Here is a 27,690-nt window from a genome sequence, read left to right on the forward strand (position 1 = left end):
TACTCTCCTATCCCAACCCCGGTTTAAATTGGCCACGGTGGGGGGACGTGCTTTTTCTAAAACACTCCCAGCTCTGTGGAATAAACTGACCCCAGATCTAAGGAAGGAACGTAATTTGTTAACCTTCAGGAAAAAGCTAAAAACTGTTTTGTTTAAACAAGCATGGAGCAGCCACTAGGTGTACTTCCAAGATCAAGTAATATGCTGAGCCCTACTAGGTAATTTGGACAATCAGCGCTTAGAGGCCCCGGTGGTTATAACGCGCTATACAAATTAAATAAATAAATAAAATAAATAAATATATATATAGTCTACCACCTCATTTCACCAGTCGCCTAGTACAGAGAGTCAGCAATCAAGGACCAAAATATTCCTTTTTATATACTGTTTTCTACAACTCCTTTTGCTCCACAAGAGAGAAGCTAATCACTGCGCATATAAAGGTAGGAGGCACAACTGGGTAGCGGGGTAGAACTGAAGTGGAAATGTAGGTTATGTTCTTAGGAAAGAAAGATAATAGTTGTGTTTGTTTTACAGATGACTCGCTAGTAAGAAGGAAGAATCTCAATCTTGAGCAGCAGAGGTACTAGCAGTGGAGACTCTCTTTTATCCCATTTCCCTTTTCCCCTCCTCTACTCGTAGTGGACTTAAGTCTGTTCCCAGTTGGGTGTGGGGATTCTGGGAAAAGTCATCTGCTCCTGTGGAAGATCAAGTTTTAAGGTGTGTGGTACTTGACATAAACATACAAATACTTGAATGCCTGTGTTTCAAACAGCATACTCTGTAAATTTGTGTACAAAAAGGTATTTGTATTTCTTTCTGCTCATAATACAAGGCAAATGGTATATTTGAGGGGCTTTATAACACCTATATGCATAGGACATGTCTGCTTGTGCAACCAAATGACAGAGCAGAACTAAGAAGATATGACCACCTATAGGAGAAGTTGCCCTCTTTTTGAGCTACCATTTTCAGATGCATTACACATGTGAGAATACATGTTCAAGTAGACATATACCTCAGTCACAAAAGTACGCAGACCTTTAAACTTTAGAACTTGCACTGCCCATTTCAGTACAGAAAGAGGCTAGAGAAGTTCAGATAGAAGCAAGAGAGTAGCCAAAACCGGGCAAAAGAGGTGCAGAAAGACAGAACAGGGGTGCAGACAGAGACAAGAGAGGTACAGAAAGAGGCAAGAGAACTGCAGAGAGAAGCAACAGAGGTGCAGAAAGAGGCAAGAGAAGTACAGGAAGAGGCAAGAGAAGTACAGGAAGAGGCAAGAGGGGTACAGAAAGAAGCAAGTGAGGTGCAGAAAGAGCCAACAGAGGTGCAGAAAGAGGAAAGAGAGGTGCAGAAAAAGAAAGAAAGGTGCAGAAAGAAGCAACAGAAATGCAGAAAGAGGCAAGTGAGGCGCAGAAAGAAGCAAGAGTGGTTTACACACCATTAGTACCAATATAACACCCACATTTAGCAATAAGTAACAGGTGACCATTCTAGGTTTACAAAGGGCCTTCCACCCTTCAACACGTGTCGCTACATTTTTAGTAACGTTTGAGCAATATGAACTAGAAGCAAGGTTTTTTTATGTTCAAATCTGCAGATTATGCAGCAGATTATAATGATGTGGCAAATGCAGAAAATGTATAATTGTGCAAAATTCGGTGCAGCCACACAGTCGCATAATTGCAGTGGCACTGCTCATACCTCTGACTAGGTCCAGAAGTACTTCCTCAGTGGTTCCTTCTTTTTTTTGTCTCCTTGAGTTTATAGTTTTGCTACTATGGAAATGATGAAGACTAAACATTAGGTCACCACTCCACAACACAGACTCCCATACCACATAATTACTCTCCATAACACATCATCCCACCCTACATAATTCCTATACACTAAATACCACATGCTTCTATCCACATAATTTCACTGCACAACAGAACACAAAATTCTACTACACACAATGTACATCCACTCCACTCCCAAAAACATTAGTAAAAAACGTTTACATTTACAACGCCAATGGCTCTAACTCTTGCAAATGCGAAACCTATTACATTGCAAATGCTTCTTTAACTAGTAGTCATGTTTGCAGAGTGGTGGAGAAAGGGTGCTGGGCTTCCGACCAGCACTCAGGAATTCCGCAGCATAGGACTTACAGGAGGTACCACAAGGGCTTCTTTGCCCCCAAAGTCCCTCAGGAGTAAAGTGGACTTCATTCCCAAACTGTAGTCTGCCAGGAGCCGCATTTGCAAAGTGGTGGAGAAAGGGGTTTCTGGCCTCTGAAGACCTCTTAGCAATCCCACTGTGTGGGACTTACTGGAGGTAACATGACAGGTAGTTGGCCCTCAAGGACATCTTTCTGGGCCAACTACTCCTCCTATTACCTCCAGTAAGTCCCACACACAGCAGGATTTCTAAGTTCTCATAGCAGACCACGCCACCTTTGCCCACCACTCTGCAAATGCGCCTCCTGGAACGCTCCTGGGTGGTGATTAAAGTCCCCTTTGCTGCTGGGGGTCCTTAAGGGCCAACTAGACTAGCTGATACCTCCATTAAGCCCCAGATAGTGGGATTGCTGAGAGGTGGACACAGGCCACGCCCCGGTTCTCCACCACTCTGCAAACGAGCCTCCTGGCGCGCTCTTGGTTGGGGGATGAAGACCCCGTGAGGGTCCCTGAGGGCCAACTAGCCCTGCTGTTACCTCTAGTAAGCCCCACACAGCTGGATTACTGAGAGTCGTCCGAGACCACGCCCCCTCTTTACACCACTCTGCAAATGCGCCTCTTGGCACACTGCTGCTTGGGAATGAAGTCCACTTTAGTCCTGAGGTCCTCAGGACACAAGAGGACCTCATCGCCCCATAAGCAATGCGCCAAGAGGCTCGTTTGCAGAGTGGTGTAAAAAGGGTGTGTGGTCATGGACCACCTCTCAGCAGTCCCACTGTGTGGGGCTTACTGGAGGTACCTGGTAGGCTAGTTGGCCCCTAAGGACCCTTAGGATTCAAGGGGACTTAATCTCCCAACCGAGAACGCACCAAGAAGTGCGTTTGCAAGGTGATGCAGGGAGGGGGTGGGGAATCCGGCGAGATACCGTTCTCTTTTCTTTCTTTTTTAGAATGGGGATTGTGTGGCCCCTCTTCTCCTAATATTTTTGAGCCTTGAGGACCCCATCCCACAGGGCCTGAGCCATTGCTTTTTTTAAATGGGAAGGAAGGCCCAATTTTGGCACCTGGGACCCCATCCACCAGGAAATGGTCACTTTAAAAAAAAAAGAAGTTAAATCTGCATTCAAAGGAGGACGGGCCCTCCTGAGGCCTTTTTTGGCCCCGGGGACCCATCCCCGGGCCTAGCCTTTTTTTTATACTTTAAGGGAGGGGGGCACGTGGCCCCCCTTCCCTTGGCCTCTTTTGGCCCCGGGGACCCCATCCCCCGTAGCCTGGCCTTACATTGGGGACCACAAGGGGGAGCCCCATTGCCCCCACAATCCCTGCTGGCTCGCCACCTCCTGCAGGAGCCGGCATTGCTTATGGGCAGAGGGAGCTGATGACATGCAGCTCCCTTTGCCCAAAAGCAAACCTGCTTCGCTTAACGGAAGCGAGAGCAGTTTTCCTGCTCTCGCTTTCAAGAAGCAAAGCAGAAGTTTGCAATGGTAGGGCGGGAGTAGTGCTCCCGTCCTGCCATTGCAAACAGCAATGTCCCGGGGGTAGGCACCCTGGGACATTGCTGAAACCGGCCCTGGGGGGTGGTGGTCCCCATGGCCTTGGAGAGCTCCTGGAGGGGAGCCGCGCGGCCCGCCTCCCAACTTGAACATAGCCCCGCGGAAATGCTGAAGTGCTTTTCAGTGCAGCTGATGTTTTTTGCAGATCATGAGCATAGTATGACTAGGTTCAAGATGCTTGAAACAGAAACAAAATGTATTACATACATTAAGTGGGTACTGTCACGTTCTCCACCAGCAGCAGTCCCACTATTAACAACTGTGAAAAGAATTTCTTGTGACAGTAAATTGAAAACACTAATTCTTACCTGCAGGAAAATTTATGTTTTGCCGTTTCGTAGGCTCGAGACAAAATGTAGCATATGTTTCACTCTCTTCCTTAAAACCGGCCAATGTTATTGGTATGCTGATGTCATGACCTGTGTCAATAGAAACATTGAAGTATGAATACATTCTTTATTTGTTAAATATTTTTTCTATCAAATATTCTTCTTAATCCCATAAAGTGGTAAATATCCTTATATGCAGTGTGCAAGATGAATAACATTGAACTAAACTGAATGAGAGCAGTTTATCTTTAACCCCTTGGATGCTGGTGACAAAGCCAGCTCGTCATGGGCGTTACCTGCGCTAGCGCGCATGCGGTTAAAACAGTATGGAAAATGTAGAAGGTTATAATTGATAAGTATGCTCTCAGAGCACAAAGACGGGGGTCTTTCTAAGAGTAGATAGAAGTATTTGAGGCATGAAATGAAGACGAGAATAAGAGCTGAATGTACCTGGCACAGTGAATTGTAAAGTACTAAAGATCCCTACTCCATAAATCTAGGCGGTCATTGCAAAACAAGTGAAGCAGAATTACCATATGGTTTGACGTGTTAATACTGCTCAGCCAACTGAAGAACAAGTTAGTAACCTTTGGTAACATCTTACTGGCGGATACTCAAGCACAGTTTCTTCACCTTAGAATGCTTCCTAGGTGCCAGACTGGATATTTCTCCCATAATTCTTTTGCCTTGTGGCTCCGCACTGGCTCCCTAGCAGCACGTAAGTGAGGGAGTGGAGCCACATATAAGTTCCTCCCCTGTTCGCTGCCATCAGTTCCTGATTTTTCCTTTTCCATGCCATCAGATGTGAAGTACGAACAATTGATGGTACCAGTGAGCTGATTCCTAACTTGGGACATTGTTAGATGTTAAAAAGAGCTGACTGCACATAATGGGGAAGTGGGGGTGGGGAGGAATTTGGGGTTAAATAGAGTATGCACCACAAAGAACGTTGCCTAAGGTAAATAACTTGCTCTTCTGATGGATACCTTTAACCAAAGATTCTTCACCTTAGAATAGATACCAAAACAGTACTTCCTCCTGTGGATGGTTTGCGGAGTGTACTCAGACCAAAAAGAATTATAGGACTGAGTGGGCAAAATGCCTTTCCCAATTGGCCTGGCAGCAAGGCAGTAGTGCGTTGTGAATGTAGACACTGATGCCCACATTGCAGACTGATAAATGTCAAGGGCAGGCACTATTCGTGCCAACGCAGTGCTAGCAGCTTCAGCCAAGGCGGAATTGCCTCTAAGACCTTCTAGTGGCCTCTTCTTGGCCATTGTGTAGCACATCTTAATGAAGAGGATTATCCACCTTGACGGGGTCCTGTTCTGCACACCTTCTCCTTGATCGCCCCAAGAACCCCACAAAAAGTTGATCATCCACATGGTCTTCCTTGTTCAGATCAATATAACAGCATCAAATTCTTTTTGGGCCCACGAAATGAAGCCTCTCCTCTCTAGGTGTCTGTGAGTGGAAGCGTGGTGCAAATGGATTTAGGGGAAACAACATTTACAACGCAGTCATTACATCGCACTATATTTACAATGCAGTCATTACATCGCAACTTCCTTTACAACACAGCCATTACATTGCATTTCACTACAACGCATGACTCTACAATGCATGTCACTACAACGCAGGCATTACATTGCATGCCAATACAACATATACTATTACAACGCATAGTACCCCTACAATATACAACACTTACCCTACTGTTGCACCCCCTGGAGTTAGAATAGTAAGTTTTACCCCTACACTATCCAACACTTTCCCTACTCTTGCACCTCCTGGAATTAGAATAGTAATTTTTTACCCAACACTTACCTCAAATGCAATGTTATGGTATGCTTGTAATGTTATGCATTCTAAAGGTATAATGCGATGTAATGGAATGCGATTTAAATGTATGCATTTTAAGGGCTGTTGCAGTGTAAAAACTGCATTGCAAAGGCATGTGTTGTAACGACATTCAGTCGGACTGAGAGTGATGGATTGCCCAATGGGGCAGGTCGTCACAACTTTAAGGAATATGGCGGCTTTAATAAGGAAATAAGGTAATAAGGAAAATGGTGTTTAAGATCAGGACACGCAGCAAGCAGCTGTGCATGAGCTCAAAGTATGTACACATGAGAAATGCCAAGACCAAGCCAAGATCCGAGTGTGGCATCACAAACGGTTTTGGAGGAAACTTTTGTCAAACCTTTAATAAAACGTATACCAACAGGTGATTTTAAAAAGGACAGTTAGTCCGGTAAACATACAAAGGCAGAAATGGGCAATAAACATCTGTTTTGGTGCCGACGGCACGGCACTGATGAGCCAAAGAAAAAATTAACAAAAAAACATCTGACAGCTTTGCACGTAAAGGGTCAGTCTTGCAGATACCACACCAGACCACAAAAATGTCCCAGCGCCTGCCATAAACGGACTTCGTAAAAGGGTGCCTGGCAGCAATGATGACTTCCAATGATTCAAGAGGCAGTTTAAATGCAGTTAATTAATGCCACTCAACCTCCACGCACGGTGTTGGGGATTTCGGAGATTCGGTAAACGGCTATGCCGTGCTGCTGCAACCGAAGATCCTTCTGAAGTGGCAACCTGATTAAAACATAAATGCTCATCCCCAGAAGCTCTGGATACCACACTCTCCAGGCCAAATCCATATTACTAGGATAACTTGGAATTGTTCATTTCTGATCTTCTTCAGAACTCAGTAATGAGATTCAGAGGTGGCAAGGCTACAGGAGTGTATTTCCTAGTGAGTGTTCTCAATGAAATTACAATACACAAAACTTTTAACACTGCAATTTCTCGACAGTGGCAAAAAAAATCTAGCTAGGGTTCCCACTGTCAGAAGACAAACCATCCCTCACCTGGCAAGTTGGCTTTCATTGTGACCTCACAGGGATCCCATTAGTATTCTATTTGTGTGCATTCAATTGTGAAACTTTCATTCACCATTCTTATACATGCCTTACATTCTGACCCATTTGGTCTCTATGTTCGCATTTCTTCAGTAGTATCCCATTTACAGCTCCATGAGAGTAAGGAGTCAAACTTTCATCAAAAGACTCTTCCCGGCCAGTCTCGACATTGGTGTGAGATCCGAAACTGACCCAGGGATACAGAGGATACTATTTTCCTAAGTGCATCTCCACCTGTTTTTAACTCTGTCAGGGTGCCCTTTGAAAATAAAATTAAATCTCAGGACACCCTATACTATTTTAGATCTAGTATCCCATCCACTTACCAAGGAGCTCCCTTGGCTACCAAAGTTGTGCCCATCCAGATACACTAGATGTGGACGAGAACTCTATGGTGAAGCAAGCCACTTGGAAACCCAGGGGTATAGAGTCCTTTTAATACCATAGGGTGATCACCTTGGGCAGGTATGTAGAAATAGGCTGAGCATGGTAGGTATTAGCTCCTGTCATTTTTGAATGGATACATCTGATCGGCACATTTAATTTACTTGTAAGCCCCTAGTGTATAGTAGCACATGTACCCAGGGCCTGTAAATTAAATGCTACTAGTGGGCTGCAGCACTCATGCCTCCCATTAAAATAGCACTTTAAAACATGTCTCAGGCCTGCCATTGCAACCAGTAGTACAGTTTTAAACTTCCTTTTTAATAGTTATAGGTCACCTCTAAGGTAGTCCCTAAAAGCCCATGGGACAGGATGCATGGTACTTAAAAAGTAGGACATTTGGGTTTAAGTTTTACATGACCTGATAGTGAAACAACCCCTAATATTGATTTTCACTATTGTAAGGACTATCTTTCTTATTGGCTAATACTGAGTTACCTAATTTCATTTAATAAGTGTGAACTTTCAATTGGAGGCAGATAGATATATGCTGTTTGGACTTAAAAAGGAATTGTAATTTTAAAACCCTCTTTAATGTTACAATCGGATCATATGTAAATGATAAAGTGGATAGCACTCCTCTTTTTTATAAAGAAAATATTGTTTTTGTACTCCTTCTTTTAACACATGCGTGCTGCAGAGGTGGCACGTTTGTCCACACACCGTGCCTACAATATTATCAACCTAACTTGAGTGAATGAACCACTCAACCCCTGCGCACTGTTGCTACTGGTGGATTGATCACACCAGATACATCATCATTATAAATTTTAATCCTAATTTCAAGAAACTTAAATATTCACATATAACTTTTCACCATTCTTATTCAGGAATATGATTTTTAATCATCAGTTCATTTTATGTAAATCTCAAACATATATTGAAACAAAATAATAACATTTCACTGCATCAACATAATCTTTCTTGACTGTATATAGTTGAAGTAGCCCGATGCATTTCGAGTCCTTTATGGACTCTTCCTCAGGGGCAACAGAACCAAGAATTCAACGTTCCTGCCTGGAGCCGAATCGGCTGGAAGTAGACGGAGGAGTTGATGATCAGCCTCGTGGTGGTAAATATTTACAGAGACGGAAACGCGGTGGTTTCCACTTTAGAGAATCGAGGAACGTTGAATTCTTGGTTCTGTTGCCCCTGAGGAAGAGTCCATAAAGGACTCGAAATGCATCGGGCTACATCAACTATATACAGTCAAGAAAGATTATGTTGATGCAGTGAAATGTTATTATTTTGTTTCAATATATGTTTGAGATTTACATAAAATGAACTGATGATTAAAAATCATATTCCTGAATAAGAATGGTGAAAAGTTATATGTGAATATTTAAGTTTCTTGAAATTAGGATTAAAATTTATAATGATGATGTATCTGGTGTGATCAATCCACCAGTAGCAACAGTGCGCAGGGGTTGAGTGGTTCATTCACTCAAGTTAGGTTGACAATCGGATCATAAGTCACAATTCTGAAGATGGCACTTTTAGAAAGTTTACATTTTCTTGTCTTTTTATTTTTATAACAAATGTATATTCGATTTAAGAATGGACATCCTCGGACAATGTAGATAGATTTTTCAAGTTGAGCGCACCAGTCCACTCCTATCCTCTATTCCACTAGGTTCGGGGCATTAGGGGGAGTTCCAGCGCATAGCAATGCCCCTCTTAGCCACCAGTGTGGTAACACCCACAAATGTGCAGTTGGCCGAGACCCACCCACCTCATCGAGCATGCCCAACTGTGCCACTCTGGGGGGCAGATCAAGAACGCGCTCCAGGACCCCTAAAGCTCACTGCATATATGATGTCAATAGGTAGATATGACCGGACATGCCCAGACAACATGGTGCAAACATATCGGGGTAAGGTAGGTTGAATGCAAGAAATTCAATTGAACCAGCCGAAGGCATGTGGAAAAAGCCAACGTGCGCAGGGCCATCCTGGCCTCCATCCAATCTGCCTCATCAAGTTCACCCGCCGAACCCTCCCAACGGAATTAGAGCTGATGAAAACCACGTGGAGTGTTCTATAAACCTGGGATATTGCACCTCTACCAATATGACCCATCAGCAAGTTGGCCTCCGGGGGACTGAATTCTGGTATGGCAGTGTCTGAGGGGATGTGGGCAAAGAGTGCGTGGCAAAGTTTCAGATATTTAGGAAATTGTCTGTGTTAAGCTCATAACTATCTTGTAACTCTTAAAAGGACAATATATGTTTCCCAGCCCAAACAACCCAGAGGACCCTCATGCAGATCATGTACCATTTATGAAAGCCCTTTAGACCAACGGAGTGGCAGAGACAGCGCCCCCTCCACCGGGGAGTCATCCGGGTAAATGTACCATTCCAGCCCTGAAATGCAGAGCACCAGCAAAGGAAAATCACGCAAGTGATATCAGATAGGCATCTGAGCAGTGGAACGCCATTCAGTGTATCCAGAATAGGAAGGAAAGTTCCCTTCAGTACGTTCAATCATCCCTCCTACTGCTAAGACAATCATTAACTACAATCAACTGAGAGACCAGGGAATAACATTGTAGGTCCACTATTTCCAGCACACAGTCATATGTAGATTGTCAAACAAGGGAAAATGCTATTCGGGAGCAACCACCCAACCAAAGAAAAGAACGGAGGGTAAAGTTGAGTGGGTGAAGCCAACTCTGGAGGGGGGTGGATTAGGGGGCGAATCAGGAGGGAAAAATGTTGGAAAATATAAAGAACACAGGGAAGAATCATCATTTTGAAAAGGCCAACACAGCCCATTACATGCAGGGGAAGGTGCCACCACTTCTGGATATTGCTTTTCATTTGGGACCTCAATGGGTCTAAATTGGGGTGTTGTGTGAATTCAAGAAGTAGGGGATATGAAACCCCAGATATTCAAAAGAGTGACAAGGCACCGGGTTGTCTAACTGCCACTGATAAGTGCTGCCATAACCTCCAATCGGGATCAATAAAGACTTGGAGGTGTTGACCTGGAGGCCTCACAGAATAAGGTAAGGAGTGGGAGACAATGAGGCCTTGAGGTGTGGGAGTCGGTCAGGAGCAACAGAACATCATCCGCATAGAGAGTGATCCTCTCCTCTGGACCCCATCCCAAGACCACCCGCTAAGCTGAGCACAACAGTAGAGGAGGCGCGCTAGGGGCTCAATCATGAGGGCGAACAACAACGGGGTCAGGGAACAACCCTGACACATACCTTGCCAAATAGGAAAACGATCTGAAAAGGAGCAGTTGACCTGAGCCTGGGCATGAGGCTGATGGTAAAGAGGTCCAATAAGGCACCTTATGAATTTTCCCAGACCAGCACACTCAAGGACAGCCTTAAGAAAGGACCAATCCACCATCTTGAACGCCTTCTCACTGTAAAACAAAAGCACCACCACAGGAGGATGGGATGCCCTTAACCTGGATAGTGCCACTTGAACCCTACAGATGCAGTGCTGTGTGCTGCGTCCAGGCATAAAGCCACATTGATCATGATGGATCAGGTGTGACAAGACAGGCAAGAGCCTGTTGGCCAGAATTCTAGTATATAACTTAATTTCAGTGGTAATCGTGTACGAGGAGCATTCCTCAGAGGGGTGTCCCAGTTTGGATCAGACTATTATTGTGGGAAGGTCTAACTCAGAGGCTAATTCCCTCCATTTTTCCACTTCGGCATAGAGTTTAAGCAGAAAAGGGGTAAACTCAGTACAGAATTGTCACTAGAACTAGACGGGCAAGCCATTTGGCCTCAGCGTCTTGCCATCCAGAATGTCAGATAGTGCAAAGGAAGTCTTATCTGCAGTGATGGGCTCCTGCAATTCGCGGGCAAGGAAGGGGGGATGGAGGGAAGTGGAATGTCCCATAACAGCAGATTCTAAATCTCCTGAGGGGACGGGGGTATACGAGGATTGAGGTCCCAAAATAAGTTTGCAAAAGTCTGCAGAATGTCGGGCGTCCAAGACAAAGTTAAACCATCCGTACCCATTATTAGAGGCACGGTGCGAGAAGCAGTGTCATTGGTGGTGAGCCAATAAAGGAGATTCCCTGACTTCTTGCCACATTTATAAATGTACACACCCTTAGCACCAGCACTGATGGACATCCTCAAGGGTAGTATGTTGTAGCTGTCCCGAGCTGCCAAAAGCAACTGTGCATGATCAAGGGTGCGATTGCCACGTCCCAAGCCCTCCCGGTCATGAATTCTGGTCTCAAGGGCCATGAATTGTGCCACTTCCACTTGCTCACCCCTGAACACAAGCTCCTTTACCACGTAGAGCTACCCAACCCTGGATAATGTCCTAGTATGCCTGTATCTCTGGTGCCAGTGAAGCCTCAAATTGAGGCTCCCAGGGAGGTGAGGGTACCAGGCATTAAGACGCCACACAGGCCTCACATTCCGATCAGCAACGCCAAAGATCATGGCACGGGCAGCATGATCTGCTACCCCCCTCCGGAAGACAGCCAAGCAGTCCCCCTGGCACACATCAATGGCCGGCAGCAGGAAGAGATGAATGCGAGAGTCAGTTTTGTGCATGGCTGAAGTGTGGATATATACTTGATCCCGAGGATGCCAAACCCTCCAGGGGTCTCAGAGACCAAATACATCCATCCAAGCGTAGAGTTGGCGTGTGTGAGAAACAAGCCCCTGAGAAAGGGGACCAGACACATCAAGGTCAGAATTAGGTCCTGGTTTAGTCACCGCAAACGTTGAGACACCCATCAATCAAGCCGAGACCCACAAGCAGAGTTGTCAATAGTGAAAACGTCCCCATGGGTGCTTGTTTAGGTAAGTAAACTGATATAAAATTGGATTGACAGCTCAATAGAAGACCCCCCACCACCAAATAACACCCCTGGGGATCAGCATGCGAGTTGTAGACCATCAAGGGAAAAGCCCCTAAGAGCAGAATAGCCACACCACGCAAACCCTGACTGAACCTTGCATGAAACACTCTGTCATACCCATACCTCAGAAGAAAGGGACAATGGGATCAAGCAGATGAGTCTCCTAAAGCATGAGAACCATGGGGTGAGTTTGGCAAATCTCAGGACAGCTGTGTGCTTAACGCGGTCCAGGAGGCAATTCACATTCCACAACATCAATTTAAAGAAGGGCATAGTGGTCAAAGATGAGTAATTGAGACATTGCTGAGGGATGACCCAGCATGGAGCAAAGACACACAACTGTGTAGAGTGGGGAGGGTGTGAGACTGAGGAGTCACATGTGAAGTGTAGTGCAGGCCCAGAAAAAGTCTGTGGTAAATAAAAGTGAACAAAACCCCCCAAACAAACCATTCCCTTTGATCCCCCGAAATCCCCCACCACATACTTCCACCCATTGAGCATCTGTCACCCAAACTGGACCTCAACGGATGTAAAAAGACAAAACAGTAAGAAACGAAAAGCAGAAAGTGAAGCATATAGTGAGTGCAGGAAGTTCAACAGACTCCAATCTCAAAGGGCACTATGCTGGAGAAGGCCAAGATAGGTGTAGTATATATTTACCAAAAATCAGTCCCAGTCGTCATGTGTACAGCTATGGCACATATAGTCTCTGGTGCATGAAAGAAAGCCTAAACAGGGTCAGTCTGTGAGACCTCCTTTTCAGTTGTACGTGTATGGGAGGCCCCACTCAGATGGCCATCAGTCCCCACAGGCTTGGATGTACAGGGCTCTCACTCCCCACCTGAGGGATTCTCTTGTATTAACCATTTGGTGTCTTCTGCCAGTGTCCTGAGTCACATCACTATATATGGCTTTGCTGTTGGGGTTTGTGTATTCATCCCAAAATGTGCCACAAAGGGGAGTAGGTGTGAGCAGGATGGGCCACCCTGTCAGGATGGCTGGGGGTGGATTTTACCCTGCCCCATTTACACTTCAAAGGGGCTTGCCTCAAGCAAACACAAACAGACCTGACACCAGCCTTTTGTGACCCTAGACTTCTTGGAGCCTTGGTAAGGGGAGAACTTACCAGAACCAGGTATGAGGATAGGGCAAGATGTCCCCCCCACACACAAACACTGGTACCAGGTATAAATATTGGACGTCCTGAGCCACTCATCAGTACACTACTGGACCAGAGAACTTTAGAGGAAGAATTCCCTGCCACCAGAGGCTTACCCCACTGCTTGAGGACAGCTCTGCTCTCTGAAACTGAAGACTGGACCTGTTCCCTTTATTCAAGGCTAACCTGAGTGACGCCAAGGGTCAGTTGGCTCACCTCCTGACAGGCCTACCTGCAACTGCCCAGCTGACCTGCTGTACTGGACGTACAACTGGACCTGCCTGAGCCCTCCTGGCTGGAGTGACTTGTTGATCCTGAGAGCTGCCTATCCAGATCCTGGACTATTGGCTGCCATCAGGGTTTACCCCTCCTAAAGAAAAGGTGAAACTTCTGAAGTTTGGACTCCTCTAGATTGTAAACAAGCCTGTTCATGCCAGGCATCTGCTATCTGTGACAGCCAACGCAAAGCTTCTGTGACTACTGGCAACGTGGGAGCAGCACTTCGCACTACAGAATCCTGTGGTGACTGCCCAAACGAAGCTCCAGCAAAGATCGATTACAAATCCAGACCGGCTCTTCAAGCTACCACGACGACAGCCCGCTCCGCCAGGCCTGCTCTTCACGCCACTGCGACAACCATCTGCAATACTCTCCTTGCTCCTCACAGCCTCCTCCACTAGGAACAGAACTCTTTGTGCTGGACTTCAGAAGGGAACTTTTTCAGCAAAACCTTATGCCTGCATCCAGCCCGCGCTTCAGCACAGTCGGCCTGAGCTTGTGACTTTCCTTTGGTCTACGACCAGAAGTGGCGCTTTGTGATTTTAAGGGCTACTTCTATCTAAAACGTTAAAATTACAGAACTACTGATTGGAGGTTTGTTGTTTTTGTATCATTTTATTTATTAAAATGTATTCTATTTGTCTAAATTGGTTTGGGATTTTTCACTTTATTACTGTTTGTGTTCTTCATAAATACTTTACCCATTGCCCCTAGGTAAAGCCTGACTGCTTTGTGCCAAGCTACAAGAGGGTTCAACACAGGTTAATTGAGTGAATTTTGTGGTTCACCCTGACAAGGATTGTGGTTGTTGCCTGAGTGGAGCTTCTACCCCTCTCAACCAATAGCCCTGTTATTAGATTGTCTGTGAAGGAAGGGGAAGACAACCATTCCCCTCCTCACCATCATCATCTCTGTCCTTGGTTGTACTTTGTTCTGAGTCAGAGTCAAAAGGATAACTGAGTCTCTGCTGGCGTGTCTGCCCAGGTAGAATCACTAGTTCTACGTTGGGCTGTATAACGACCAATTACCTTTTGTAATCGCACAGAAAATGTAAACATGTAAATTGATACTTGTATAGCGCACTACTCACCCGCAAGGGTCTCAAGGCGCTTGTACAAATACCGCTGTGGAACCCATCCTGGCTTTCCCTGTGAGGCGTCCACTCCAGGGCACCCCCAAGGTGGAGGCCAGGCATCCTTAGCGTTGTGGGGGCCGCTGTGGAGATTAAGCAAGCTATTGCCCTTCGCGTCACGGGCCTACCAGAATCCACGAATGTTGGACGCATGGAGGACTACATGGAACGCATGCTCATCGACATATTTGGGGCTGACCAACTGTCTTGTGTCTTTATAGTGGAACGGGCCCATCGCTCTCTGGCTAAACGACCTCCGCCTGGGGCGCCGCCACGACCAATTGTGGCCAGAATCCTGAACTATAGGGACCGGGATACTATTCTACGTCTTGCAAGGGAAAAGGGCTCCATAGACTACCAGGGTAACAAACTTGAGTTCTATCCTGACTTCACCATGGCGGTGCAGACAGCTCGTAAAGAATTTGCCACGGTGAAACAGATGCTGAGAGCGGAGGACGTTGCTTATGCCATGTTGTATCCCGCACGACTTTGGATTGGCCCTCCCTCGGATAATAAGATTTTTTCTTCCCCCAAGGCGGCCATGGACTACGCCAAAAAACTGAAAAAACGGGCTAAAGAACCGAATGGACGTCGGGACGGTGAAGATGAGAGGCAGGATGAGGTCGCCTGAACTGTTATGCGCTGTTGGCTGCGGCAGGGAAGCTGCTACGGGGTACCGAGCTAGGTCACCTACACTGTTCTACACTTAGTTGACGTTGCCAGCTCACACGGTCCACTGGTGCCTGAATTGCTTTGAAATGCTAACATGTATGTTGAGGGGGAAGGGACACACTGGCCGGTGGTGTCTCTACGAATGATGTGATATTGCAGTCATGCTTGACGCGGCCAAGGCCTTTGATTCGGTGGCGTGGAAGTATATGTTGGCTGTTCTACACCGGATGGGGGTGCCTTTCTTTTTTACGTCGCTTATTGCCCTCTTGTATACTGCGCCCACGGCAAGAGTTAGGGTCAACGGTCATGTGTCTTCCTCGTTTCCGATTCAGAGGGGAACGAGGCAGGGTTGCCCTCTCTCACCATTACTGTTTGCCATCATGATGGAGCCATTGGCCTGTATCTTGAGGCAGAGATATGCGGAAGCGGCGTTGAAGTTCCCTCTTAGATCTTTCACTGTGTCCATGTATGCTGACGACATGGTCCTCTATGTTAGGGACCCGGTGCTCCATCTTGAAAATATACTCCGTGAATTCATTAAGTTTGGTCGCTACTCCGGACTAACCATAAATTGGGACAAATCTGTAATGTTACCACTCACGGACGCAACTCACCAAATTCCATTGGAATTCCCGCTGGAATGGGCGATAGAGTCGGTTCGATATTTAGGCATCTGGGTACATAGGGATTGCCAAGAAGTCATACGGGCTAACTATGGCGTAGCCATCTCTAAGTTAGAAGATCAGGTAGCGCGGTGGACTCGTCTACCACTGACCCTGGCTGATCGAGTATCCTTAATTAAAATGGTAGTGTTGCCGAAATTTCTTTATCTTTTTGTGAACATTCCTGTCCCGTTGAAATCGCATTTCTTTGCGAGAATGAGATCCCTTTTGATATCTCTCACCTGGGCCGGCAAGAAGCCACGTGTAACTTGGGAGGTGCTGGTCAAGCCGTATGCACTGGGAGGGTTCGCCCTGCCGGACATGAGGCTTTATTATCTCTGCGCACAGGTGCATTTCGCGAGTTACTGGTTGAATGCCCCGCCATATACCTCGCATGTGGCACTTGAGGCAAGTGCGGTTTTGCCATATCCACTGAGGGCCATGATAGTTAACGAACATTCGGTATTTGAGAAGGGGGAGATTGACACTGTGCGAATCACGGCGACCGCCTGGGAAGGCCTGGGTAGACGGGCTGCCAGGTTGCCGTTATATGCACCGGCTATGCCGCTACTTTATCACTCAGGTGTTTCAGTATCCAGCGAGATTGGAGGATTACAGGTTCTGAGGGAAGCCGGACTACAAACTATGGGGGACCTCTTTCCTGGGGCATCGTTTCTCTCCTTGCAGGCCATGACAGCTCGCTCAACTAACGCAGGTATGGCTACCTTTATCTATGTTAGGCTTCGGGCTGCAATAAGAGATTTGTTTCCAACGTACCCAGGGGAGCCGTTAACACTCGGGGCTTTACAACTGCTTTACACGGCTAAAGACAGGACTAAATTGCTCTCTAAACTATATAAAGCTGCGCAGGAGGATGAGGGAGGGGGCGCAGTTCTGGCTAGAGCACGGAGCCTTCCAGAACCACTGAGTGATGACGAATGGAATGAATGTTGTACCATGACCGGGGGGTATGTGATAAATGATAATTTCCGCCTTCTGCATTATAAGTATCTACATCAGTGGTATTACACGCCGGTTCAGCTGGTTCGATATGGTCTTCGGGCTACTGCTCAGTGTGTCAGGTGTGGTGCTGATGACGCTGACTTTGTGCACCTGGCCTGGGGATGCTCGCGTGTGTATGACTTCTGGAGGGCGGTGACCGAGAGGCGGACTGTAATGACATCGACTGAAGTTAAGCTGGATGTGCGCCTCTGTCTTTTGGGCATCGCTTCTGGTGTGTCAGCGCAATCGCGACGGCTTGTGGTGCTGGCTCTACAATTGGCTAAGAGGAGAGTTGCTATAGGATGGGGAGGGAGGAGGGCGCCTGATGTGCAGCTGTGGCAGAATGACATGGCTTACTGCAGGGACCAACTGCACTGTTACTATGAGGGAATGCCGGAGAAGTCTTGCCCGCGAGACGTGTGGGCTCCGTTTACGCTCTATATGCTGTCCCTAGCTGATACTGATAGCAAAAGGAGTGCGTCCGCTGACTTGTCAGGGGGAGACCGGGAATCTGCTTGAGTGCAACCCGAGTGTGGGAGAGATGAATGTCCTGTGTAGTATGTCTGCGCTGTGGTACTCATTGGGGTCCTTACGTGTGCTATGAGAGGTTGGCGTGACCTAACTGCCTTCCGGTGCCTCGCTATGGTTTGTGTACAGTGGGAGAGACTGTTTAATGGTTGCCTACCCTATTGACGTGCTTCTTGCCGACTACTGGACCGGCTGACTCTTGGACACTGTACATATCGAACTTGGAATGCTCACTCAGACCAGGATTGGAAGGGTTGGGGGGGAGATGGGGTTGGTTTGATGCTTGACTTTGTTTCTGCAAAACTGGAAAATGAGACCGAGATCACATGAGGGCTATACGGCCAAAATCTACTGGTGTGCTTTGAACACTGCATTTAGATCATCTGTGGTGCCTTCATGAGCTTTTCCGGATCATGCACTTGTGCCGGTGATGTAAGTTACTAAGCTCGTCTATATTGTATGGTACACTGATTGCGGCCGGCCCTGACAGTGGGTTGTAGGCACACCGCTGTGTATATGAATAATGTGCAATAAAGGTCTACCAAAAAAAAAAAAAAAAGCAAGCTATTGCCCAGAGTTGCAGAGTGGGACTCCATGATTGGAATAGGCACCGAGGCGAGAATTATCAGGCCCGTGGAATTTTGAGCCCAAGACCCGCCGAGGCGGGGAATTGAACCCTGGTCCCGGGCTAGACCTCTGCATCAGGGTCTACCGCTCTAATCATTGAGCCACACTTCTCCATCTGTTTAGAAAGAGCTGACATTGGATTCCGCATCAGACCTCCTTCCAGTACCAGTGGTGTTAGTGCAGGCATTCACATGGAGGGGCCTGGCACAGGTCTTGGAACTAGACTGGAAGTCTGCAGGTATGATAGGATCAGGCAGCACCAGGGATGACTCAACTGTCTGCAACCCATCTGGAGGCCCATTGTTTTCTTGGGGCCAAAGGCGCACCAGGGGTAACTGGGAGGGCACCAAAAATCTGCAGCATGGCCTCCTGGAAGGCTGAAATCTGCGGCAGCATCACCAATGGTCTGGGAAACTTGGCACACCAGGATCAGTTGGGGAATGGGCTCCATGACCAGAGACCCATTGGGAGAACAACTCACATCATGACATCCTTGCTCCTTCTCTTTGGATACAGAGTCGCAGAAAGGGGACTGTGAAGTTGAACTCATGTTGGAATGGAAAGGGGAGAAGGCTCAAGTCCATACCTGCAGTTTGGAGTGGAATTTATACAAAGGCCACACTTCTTCATATCTTCAGCGATGTACTACTTCGCTTTTCAGTCCTGGATCGCCTAAGATGCAAGAGGGAGCATTTAATGTACAACTTCCAGTCATGTGCCTAGCCCAGACACACCTCGTGGGGGTCTGTAACCGACATCTGCTTTCTACAGTCACAGCATGGTTTGAAAACCTGCTGTTTTATGAAGGCACTTTGTTCCCTAACACATTAGATTTAGTGTGAAAGTCGTTGGAAGACTGATGATTTGGGAGTGGATCTCTAGTTTATGTATCGGAAGATGCCAAAATAAAGGAACTTAGATCAGCAAACAGGATGGCGCTTATATGTGGCTCCGCTCCATCATTTCCGTGGTGGTATAAAATCAGTGCACCTGGCTCACGCAGGGGCATTGCTGGAGAAAAGTTTCCAAATCCAGTCTGGCACCTGGGCAGTATTTTAAGGAGAAGAATCTGTAGTTAGAAGTATCAAAATCTGAATATAATTTTTTCTCCATGCCATTTCAACTGGGTGAAATGCTGCAAGATGCAGATAAACAAGGACATTAGGAAACACCACCTAAATCTTCATCCTGCCAGAGCAAGTGGTTACCATTGTATAGCACATCTGCGAATATCTCACACCAACAAAATGTATTTGTGTTCCATATCAAATTAATTTCACTACAACAGAAACAAATTCAGTGATTTACAACACAAACATTGAAGATAAGCCTTGCAGCGCCACAACAACCATTTTGAAAGATGCAAGCCATGGATTGTCACAATGCCACAACATCAACAATTCAGTCATTTTGATCAGGCCAATTAGATTCTTACTTTAATAGGACCATTGCAATAACAAGATCTGGGGTTCCACTGTTGATCTGCATAATACAGTGGACCACTGGTATTGACTCATGTGTTAGAAATACCAAGGTCTAAATATGTGGCTGTGGTAATGTAGGCTTCAGCAAATAGAAAATACCCATGACTATTTACAACAATCTCCTGGTCCAATGGCAGATAATAGACCAGCTCCACATGGCCATGTCAGCCCCATACAAATGATAAGGGTCAATGTCATAAGGATTTCTCGAAATCAATTCCTCAAACTCCGCTCAAGCCTGCATTTGAAACATATGTCAACATGGACATCAACCTGCACCAACATCATACCAGTATGAAAAGCTAATACGGGAAGTAGGACTGTCATTCTCACTTCGATGCCCTTCTCAACCAAACACTATTCATGCGTCTTCTCTCTTCATCAAAGCAACATCCTACTTTAAAAGGTACAAATCTTTAAAATGCTCAAAAAACTCAGCCTCTCCTTCTTCCCTCACATTCTTGACTCCATTTGCTTATCAACAATTCCCAAATAACTCCTAAAAGTAATCAAACTCTGTAACCGCCAGTTGCCCTACCCTTCCTCCCACCATCTCTCCAACTATCTATCATCCTTTCCAGCTATGTTTTATCCTCTCATGTAACTCAATGATCCCCTCAAATACATACAAAGCTTAATAAACTCCCTCAAACCCCCTCCACTGCTTTTTCCTACTTCTCATCCAGTCCCCTTCTGTCTGTAATGCCTGTTAGCTCCATTGTATCCACTCGCTCTCCACTAGCCCCTAGAGTACACCTATAACTAATGAATGTATATATAACACTGCACAGTCCCACCTGCCACCAAATCCCCAACTACCTCTTGTCCCTGGCACATATGTCCACCAGCACCTGCTACTCAACTAACCCCTTAAATATTCTAATAACTGGGTGGGCGTGGCTAGCAGTCACCGAGTATGGCCGCTGCCTAACAAGGCTCTCGTTCCCTGTGTCCCTATCCTGCCATTTCCAAAGCCATCCACAGTGGCAAACTCACTAAAAGTGCCTGGACTCCTTATCTGACTCGACCCCCCCCCACCCCACCCGAGAAGCGTGGCCGGCCAGGTGGCATGGCTGCAGTTTAGGACCCGTTCTTTCAAAGCTCTGTCCGGAGCGGTGATGGCGGCTCTGAGGACGAGTGAGGGAGGTGCGGCTTAGGCGGAGCAGAGGTGCAGAAGACTTAGGGAATTCAGTGGCGGCTCGGCGGAGACCCGTGCATGGACGTGAGGCTGATGACAAGGTCGAGCAGCGCTGCCTTCCCTGCGCCGCCCGACCAGCGGAGCAGGAGTGAGTGCTGACCAGATGCAGTGGGGGCCAAAGACCCCGCATCGGAGATCTTTGCACCGCTGCAAGTAGAATGGCAGGCGCGGAACTCTGAGGCGTGGAGGTGCTAGAGCCCAGCCGGAGGTGCTTAGCTGGCGCTGCCAAAGATTGAGGCTGGACCCGGGGGCACAGCCGGCGCACTTGACTGCCGGGAGTAGTGCATAGAGGGAGACGCTGAGGCCGGAAGACTGCAATGGGCGGAGCCAATCCGCAAATCGAGGTCGCGGCTTTGAGGCCTAACGCAGATCCTGCCACCGGTGAGGTGCTGGGGGAAAAAGAGCAGCAGGCGGGGCGGCGGCTCAAACGCTAGATAGGAGGCGCCCAGAACTGGAAAGCACATCTGGAAAAGGGTCCAGCAGGAACAGCTGGCAGAGACTGCTAGCACTTATGGACAGGTCTGCTGCCCTCTGTGCCTGAAGTCACAGTGAGGCGGGGCCTGCGTAGGCACACTTGGGGCCTAAGTCTCCTGCGAGACGGGATATAACTGTTTAAATACTGGTGGCCACTTAAATGCTCTGCTCAAACAACTGGAGGTGAGCAGGCCTGGTGGTACCTCGTGGATTGGGTGCTCCATTGCAGGGTGAAGACTGGAAGCAGAGGAGGAGGTTGGGAGTCAAAATTGTCCCACCTTTGAGTACCCACTGTGAACCAACCCCGTGGGACGCACGATTTCCCAATGGCCTGGGCGCGGTTTCTCTGGGCCACCTAGTGTAAGCAGACTGGGACCTGTGGTGTCCGGCGATGTGATCTATGGCCCCGGCTTGGTGTGTGTAATTGGTGAGACGGCCAGGCCCTTGGGTTGTTAGTGACCTGGACGGAGGCGTCTATAAGGAGGTGCGTGGTGAAGAAGTCCAGGAGGTGAAATTGCTGGCAGCGGAAAAGCGGGAGCGCAAAGGAGAAGCTTGAATCAGGCGGTGGGCTTGGATGCAACTTGCCGGGGTGACCTTGTGTTAGTGGAAGAACCTAACCTAACCTACAGAGCCGAAACAGGGGTGGGAGACGGCTCAGAGGAAGTGTGGTGCTGCCTGGACATTCCTTTTACCAGGCTGCGGATACCCCGGGAGTTGGCCTGTGACCTTGTCTGAAGTGCTACCAATCTACCCGCACTCAGGGCATCGGGCGGGAAGGGACCCAAGTCTATCACTCAAAAATCAACTTGCCCAATTTGCCTGGTCTAAGGCGGGAGACAAAGGTGATCTAGTGCAGATGGAGAAAGAAGGGGGGCAGCTTCCCCCAAGCAGGGATTGGAGCCAACCTTACCTGATGTTATGGCAGCTATTAATGGGTTGCGTACCTCGCTGGATTCAGTGACGGTTGGGGTCTCCCTTATTAGGGCGGATTTCCGGAAGATGGATGAAAAAGTCAAGGAGCTTAAGATAGTTACAAGTCCCCTACAGACGGATACCTCGGAACCACAGACACAGATGCTCGAATTGCAAAAGAAGCAAGAGCGGATGTCGCAGCAGCTGGATGATTATGAAGGCAGGGCTCGCCGTAATAATATTCGCATCCTAGGAGTTCCGGAGAGAGCGGAGGGGCCGGCAGCAGACCTATTTGTGGAAGATCTTGTTACCAAGCACCTCAGGCCTAAGACCTTCTAGCTACTTTTCCATTGAAAGGGCCTACAGAGTGCCGGGTGGGAGGCCGAAGCCGGGAGCGCCGCCTAGGTCCCTCATAGCCCGAGTGTTTAACAATCGAGACAGGGTCATAATCCTTCAGACAGCAAGATCTAGTCCCCCGCTGAAAATAGATAACTACGAGGTCGCCTTCTTTCCAGACTTCACGGCTAAAGTTCAGGCCCAGCGACGCAGCTTTCAGGCGGTCAAGAAGGAACTACGAGACCGGGAGGTTAAGTACGCAATGCTCTTCCCTGCAAAGTTGTGAGTGGAATCAGATGGCAAATCGTGGTTCTTTGAGTCACCAGATGCTGTATGGGACTGGATGGAGGGCTGGAACACGGCTGGCGGACAGAGGAGAGATCATTCTGGTAGATCTGGACACCCAAGAGGTAACCGCGAAGATACAGTGACTAATGGCCCAGCGGAGGAGGACTCTCGGATGAAGGAACAGGAGTGACGACCCCTGGAGAAGGCGGTGCAGTGATGGGACCTTGTTGAGAGCGCAAGTATGGGGGGTGAAATACCCATTGGTGTGAGAACGGTTAGAGTTGATCCCGTATACATACCGAGACTGATGGGACGAATAGATGTGATTTGATTAAGACTAGCACGATGGGTAAAGTGGATGGCTAACATTCAAGACGATTGTGATGTGTACACAAGGGGACGGGAGTTTAATAACCCTGCGCAACTTCAGCATTTCAGGGGGGTGAGAGGCACACTGCCATGTTTGAGTGTGGATAGTTTTAAACCTACGTGCAGGGTCGGGCAGGGAGGGGGGTAGGGGTTAAGGGGAGGGGTAGAGAAGGGAGTTCAAATATTTTTTGTATTGGTATTCGACAGCGTAAAGTAGCCATATTGACCATTGGACGGCAATTACCGAGTAGACTGGTTCAAGTTTTTTCCTACGTAGCGATGATCCGAGTACTGGAATTGAATGTGTCACACGGGGATGGGGCAAGATAGAGACCGTACCCTTTTAGTAATGTCCTGGTACGTCAACGGGATCGGAGATAAAATTAAACGGGGAATAGTGCAACAATACCTAAAGAGACACTCACCTGATGTGGTCCTGTTACAAGAAACACATCTAGTAGGTCAGGCCCTTACTAGGTGGGGAAACAAACTCCTGGTACACGAGGACTACACCACGGGCTCGAGGGGTACAGCTATAATGGTAACGAAAAATACACCCCTTATTGTTCATAAAACATGGGCGGATCCGGGAGGTCGTTTCGTGGGGGTGGAGTCCCAGTGGGATGGAAAAGACTGCAACATACTCTCAGTATATGCTCCGCTAGCTCTGGGCAAGGCGGCGTTGGAAGAACTAGGGAACAGGCTGACGAGACTCCAGGAGCGCACACTTATAATGGGGAGAGACTTAAACATGACCTTAGATGACACTGCTTATCCTCACCCACTGAAGACTAGGGAGAAATCAAATGACCTAATAGCTGACTTTATGAAGGCGATGGGCTTGACAGATGTGGGTCGGGCGCTTCATCCCACTGATAAATTGTTCACGTATTTCTCTAGTGTCCACCGTAGTTGATCACGTATTGATTATTTCCTTACACATCTGCCCTTGATAGATAATTTCGCCCAGTATAAGGTTCTCCCAGAGGTATTTTGGATCATTCCCCGGTATGGACGGAGTATATGCACTGGTTACGAAAACCATGCACCACTATTGTCCTTAATCCATGGCTCCTACATATACCGGATATAAGAAACGAACTCGGCACTCAGAAGGACAATTATTTTACTGAAAATGTGGGCTCAGTCGATTCCGCACAAATAATTTGGGAGGCATATAAAGTGGTTCTTAAAGGGGCAAGCTCTGTCACTAAAGACGAGTTATATCGCAAAAAAACACGAACTCTTAGTCCAGGTAGAATCCGACCTTCTCGAACTAGAGCGGGAGCATTCACGAGACCCCTCGCCAGACACTATCCATTGACTCCTACTGAAGCAAGACGAGTATAGGATCAAAACTAGGGAACAGATGGTGGCTAAACATTGTGCCACCCAACAGAGACTCTATGAGCTTGGGGATAGGGCTAGCAGGACATTGGCGTGGTTGGAAAGGCGAGAGCAGGGGTCCAGATGGGTACACAAGTTGATGACACTGGGGGGTGAAGAAGTGATTTATATTCAAGAATTAGCAGAGAAATTTGCGGATCACTTTGAAACTGTGTACTCCCCCTCCACCCCATACACGGCGGAGGACTCCCGTCAGCTCCTCCAGGACAGTAATGTGCTGGGCCTCTCGGATGGGGAAAGGGAAACCCTGGAGGTGGACCTCTCGAACGAGGAAATAAGCAAGGCCTTGGGGCAGATTAAGTCCGGAAAGGCGATGGGGCCTAACGGCATACCTGTAGAGTTTTTGAAGGCTACTGCCTCTCTGACTGTGCCGCACTTGAAAGCCATGTATGAAGAAAGTTTAGAGGTGGGTGGGCTACCAGTAGATCAGCGGCTAGCCACCATCGTGGTCATTCACAAGCAGGGTAAGCCAGCGGATAACTGTGGCTCCTATAAGCCAATCTCGCTGATTAACGAAGAGACAAAGGTGTTTGCAAAAGTCTTGGCGAGTAGATTGGTGTCAGTGATTACATCACTGGTCCACCCGGCCCAATTTGGCTTTATCTCAGGTAGAAATACGGCCCTTAACCCCTTCACTGCTCATGATGAGCTCAGCTCGTCATGCAGTACACTGGTCGTGTGCTTATGACGAGCTGAGCTCGTCATAAACAATGGGGATCATGCATATGCAGCACAGGAGGGGAAAACCTCTAGCAGCCAAGGTGTTAATATACAGCATTTACATAATGTGATGGCTCGTAGGAAGTATATTGAAGAAGATGCGGCGGTGCTATCTCTTGCAGCCTCCATGGCATTCGACTCCATCGAATGGCCGTATTTTTTTGAGGTCCTAGGGAAGGTGGTACTGGGCCCTAAATTTATAGCATGGGTAAAGCTTCTATAAACAGGTGTGCTGGGACAGGTGAGGGTTAATAGTTTTACATCTCGGACGTTTGAGTTACGAAGAGGTACTAGACAGGGTTGCCCGCTGATTTTCTCTCTTGTGCTAGAGACTCTCGCGGCCTGGGTGCAGACGATATACTGCTATATCAGGCATCCCCGTATAAATCAATTAGAGTGGTGTTGAATATATTTCAACAATTTTGGTAAATATTCGGGGTATGCAATAAATTGGCACAAGTCCGTATTATTTATGTTGAGAGGCGCAGTTCCCCGCCTCGCGGCAGACTGCACCATCGCGATCACGACGGAGTGGTTCTGTTATTTGGGGATCTTTGTCACTTCAGATCAGGCTACTTTCTACAGCTCCAATTTGGCCCCCCTTTGGCCCGATTACGAGCGGATGTAAAACACTGGAGGTCTCTGCCCTTAGCACTGGTGGGGAGGGCGGCAATCTTTAAGATGCTAGCCCTTCTCCGTTTTCTTTATATACTATACAATTGTCCCCACAGGGTCCCGGACTCATATTTTAGAGCGGTTGAAGGGGAGATTCGCACGCTGCTCTGAGATGGCAGGGCTCCTAGAATTGCACTGCAGAAATTGACGAAAGACTGATACGATCCGGGCATAGTACTTCCTGACCTACAGCGTTATTACTGGTCGGCGCAACTGGTGACCGTCAATCACTGGATGTATCACCCATCTAATGACCCCGCATATGCCCTTGATCGATACCAAACTGATCGCTCTGGATATTTGGGACCCCTATACACTACCGATAAGGAAAGCAAGAGAAGGTTCTTTGGACCTACCAAACACACTCTGGAAATCTGGTGTGTGGTTACTTCCCAGCTGGGATGGAAGGGAGTCCTCTTGCAGGTCACACCATTATGGTTCACCCAAAAACTGGGCATGCTGTGCTATCAGCACGGGTTTGATAAATGGGACCTCATCGGGATATCAGCGGTGAGGGATCTGGTTAAAAAGGGAGTAATGCTTACCTTCAGTGAGCTCTAGAAACAATATCATCTAGCGCAGGGTGAAATGTATAGGTATTTACAGATCAGACATGCGCTGCAGGCGGTGTTTCCAGCTCTTAAAGATATACCAGAGTTGTCACCTCTGGAAGACCACCTGTCTCCGGGACAGTTTTGGCGAGAATAGGATCTAGACCTGACTACCACTGTATGAAGGGTTGTGGACAGCAAGCCACATTTTACCATACCCTGTGGACTTGCCCATGGATACGCTCCCTCTGGGAGGGAGCCTCAGACCACATGCGTACAGCTTTGGGGAAGGACATAATATTAACACCACAACTGGGACTGCTGAATATATGGGAGGTGACTGATCTCAAGGAGTTTGAAAAGCAATTCAAGACACTGGGATACACGCTGGTGAAACGGGAGCTGGCAAGAGGTTGGGGGGGAGCGAACCCACCACTCGTCACCTTGTGGGCCAAAGAAATGGATAGATGTATGTTGGCGGAGACTGAGGTTTTTAAGGCTCGGGTGTGTCCCAAAAAGTGGGATAGGAAGTGGTCCCACTGGAATAAACATCATAGGGAGCCCTGTGTGTCACCGGCTGTTGAAATGGAGATGCATAGACTAGCAAGTCTTGTAGAAAATGCTTAATGTATATCCAAAAGTAATGTCTGTTTGCTTATTTTGTTGACAACCTTGAATATGTCGCCCAATCATGGTATGTATAGCTGTGATTGAATATTCGCAAACCAAGACCTACACCGTATAGGCATAGAACATTCAATCAATTAATGGTGTACCATCAAATTCAAACCTTTTTGCACACTACTCCTCTTTTAATTGCTGAGGTAGGAGGTACACCCAAATTATGCCATAGTTAAAAGACAACTGCCCAATCCCTTGAAAAACATAGACCAGTTGTGAGACAACAAATAACACACACCTATGTGCCTAAATAAGTAAATGGAGAAAAGTAGAAAA

At 47.5% G+C, this 27,690-nt stretch overlaps 1 protein-coding gene across 1 annotated transcript in view; it reads right to left on the reverse strand.

Annotated features, from left to right (window-relative positions):
* LOC147690328 (uncharacterized) overlaps positions 1-27,690 on the reverse strand; it is a 196,606-nt gene that overhangs the window by 66,369 nt on the left and 102,547 nt on the right. Inside the window, 1 exon segment of the mRNA XM_086939476.1 lies at positions 4,023-4,133. Within this exon segment, the coding sequence (XP_086795602.1) occupies positions 4,023-4,133 (111 nt within the window).

The sequence above is a fragment of the Lissotriton vulgaris genome, chromosome 9 (genome assembly GCF_964263255.1).
Source record: "Lissotriton vulgaris chromosome 9, aLisVul1.2, whole genome shotgun sequence".
In the NCBI taxonomy this organism is placed as follows: domain Eukaryota; kingdom Metazoa; phylum Chordata; class Amphibia; order Caudata; family Salamandridae; genus Lissotriton; species Lissotriton vulgaris.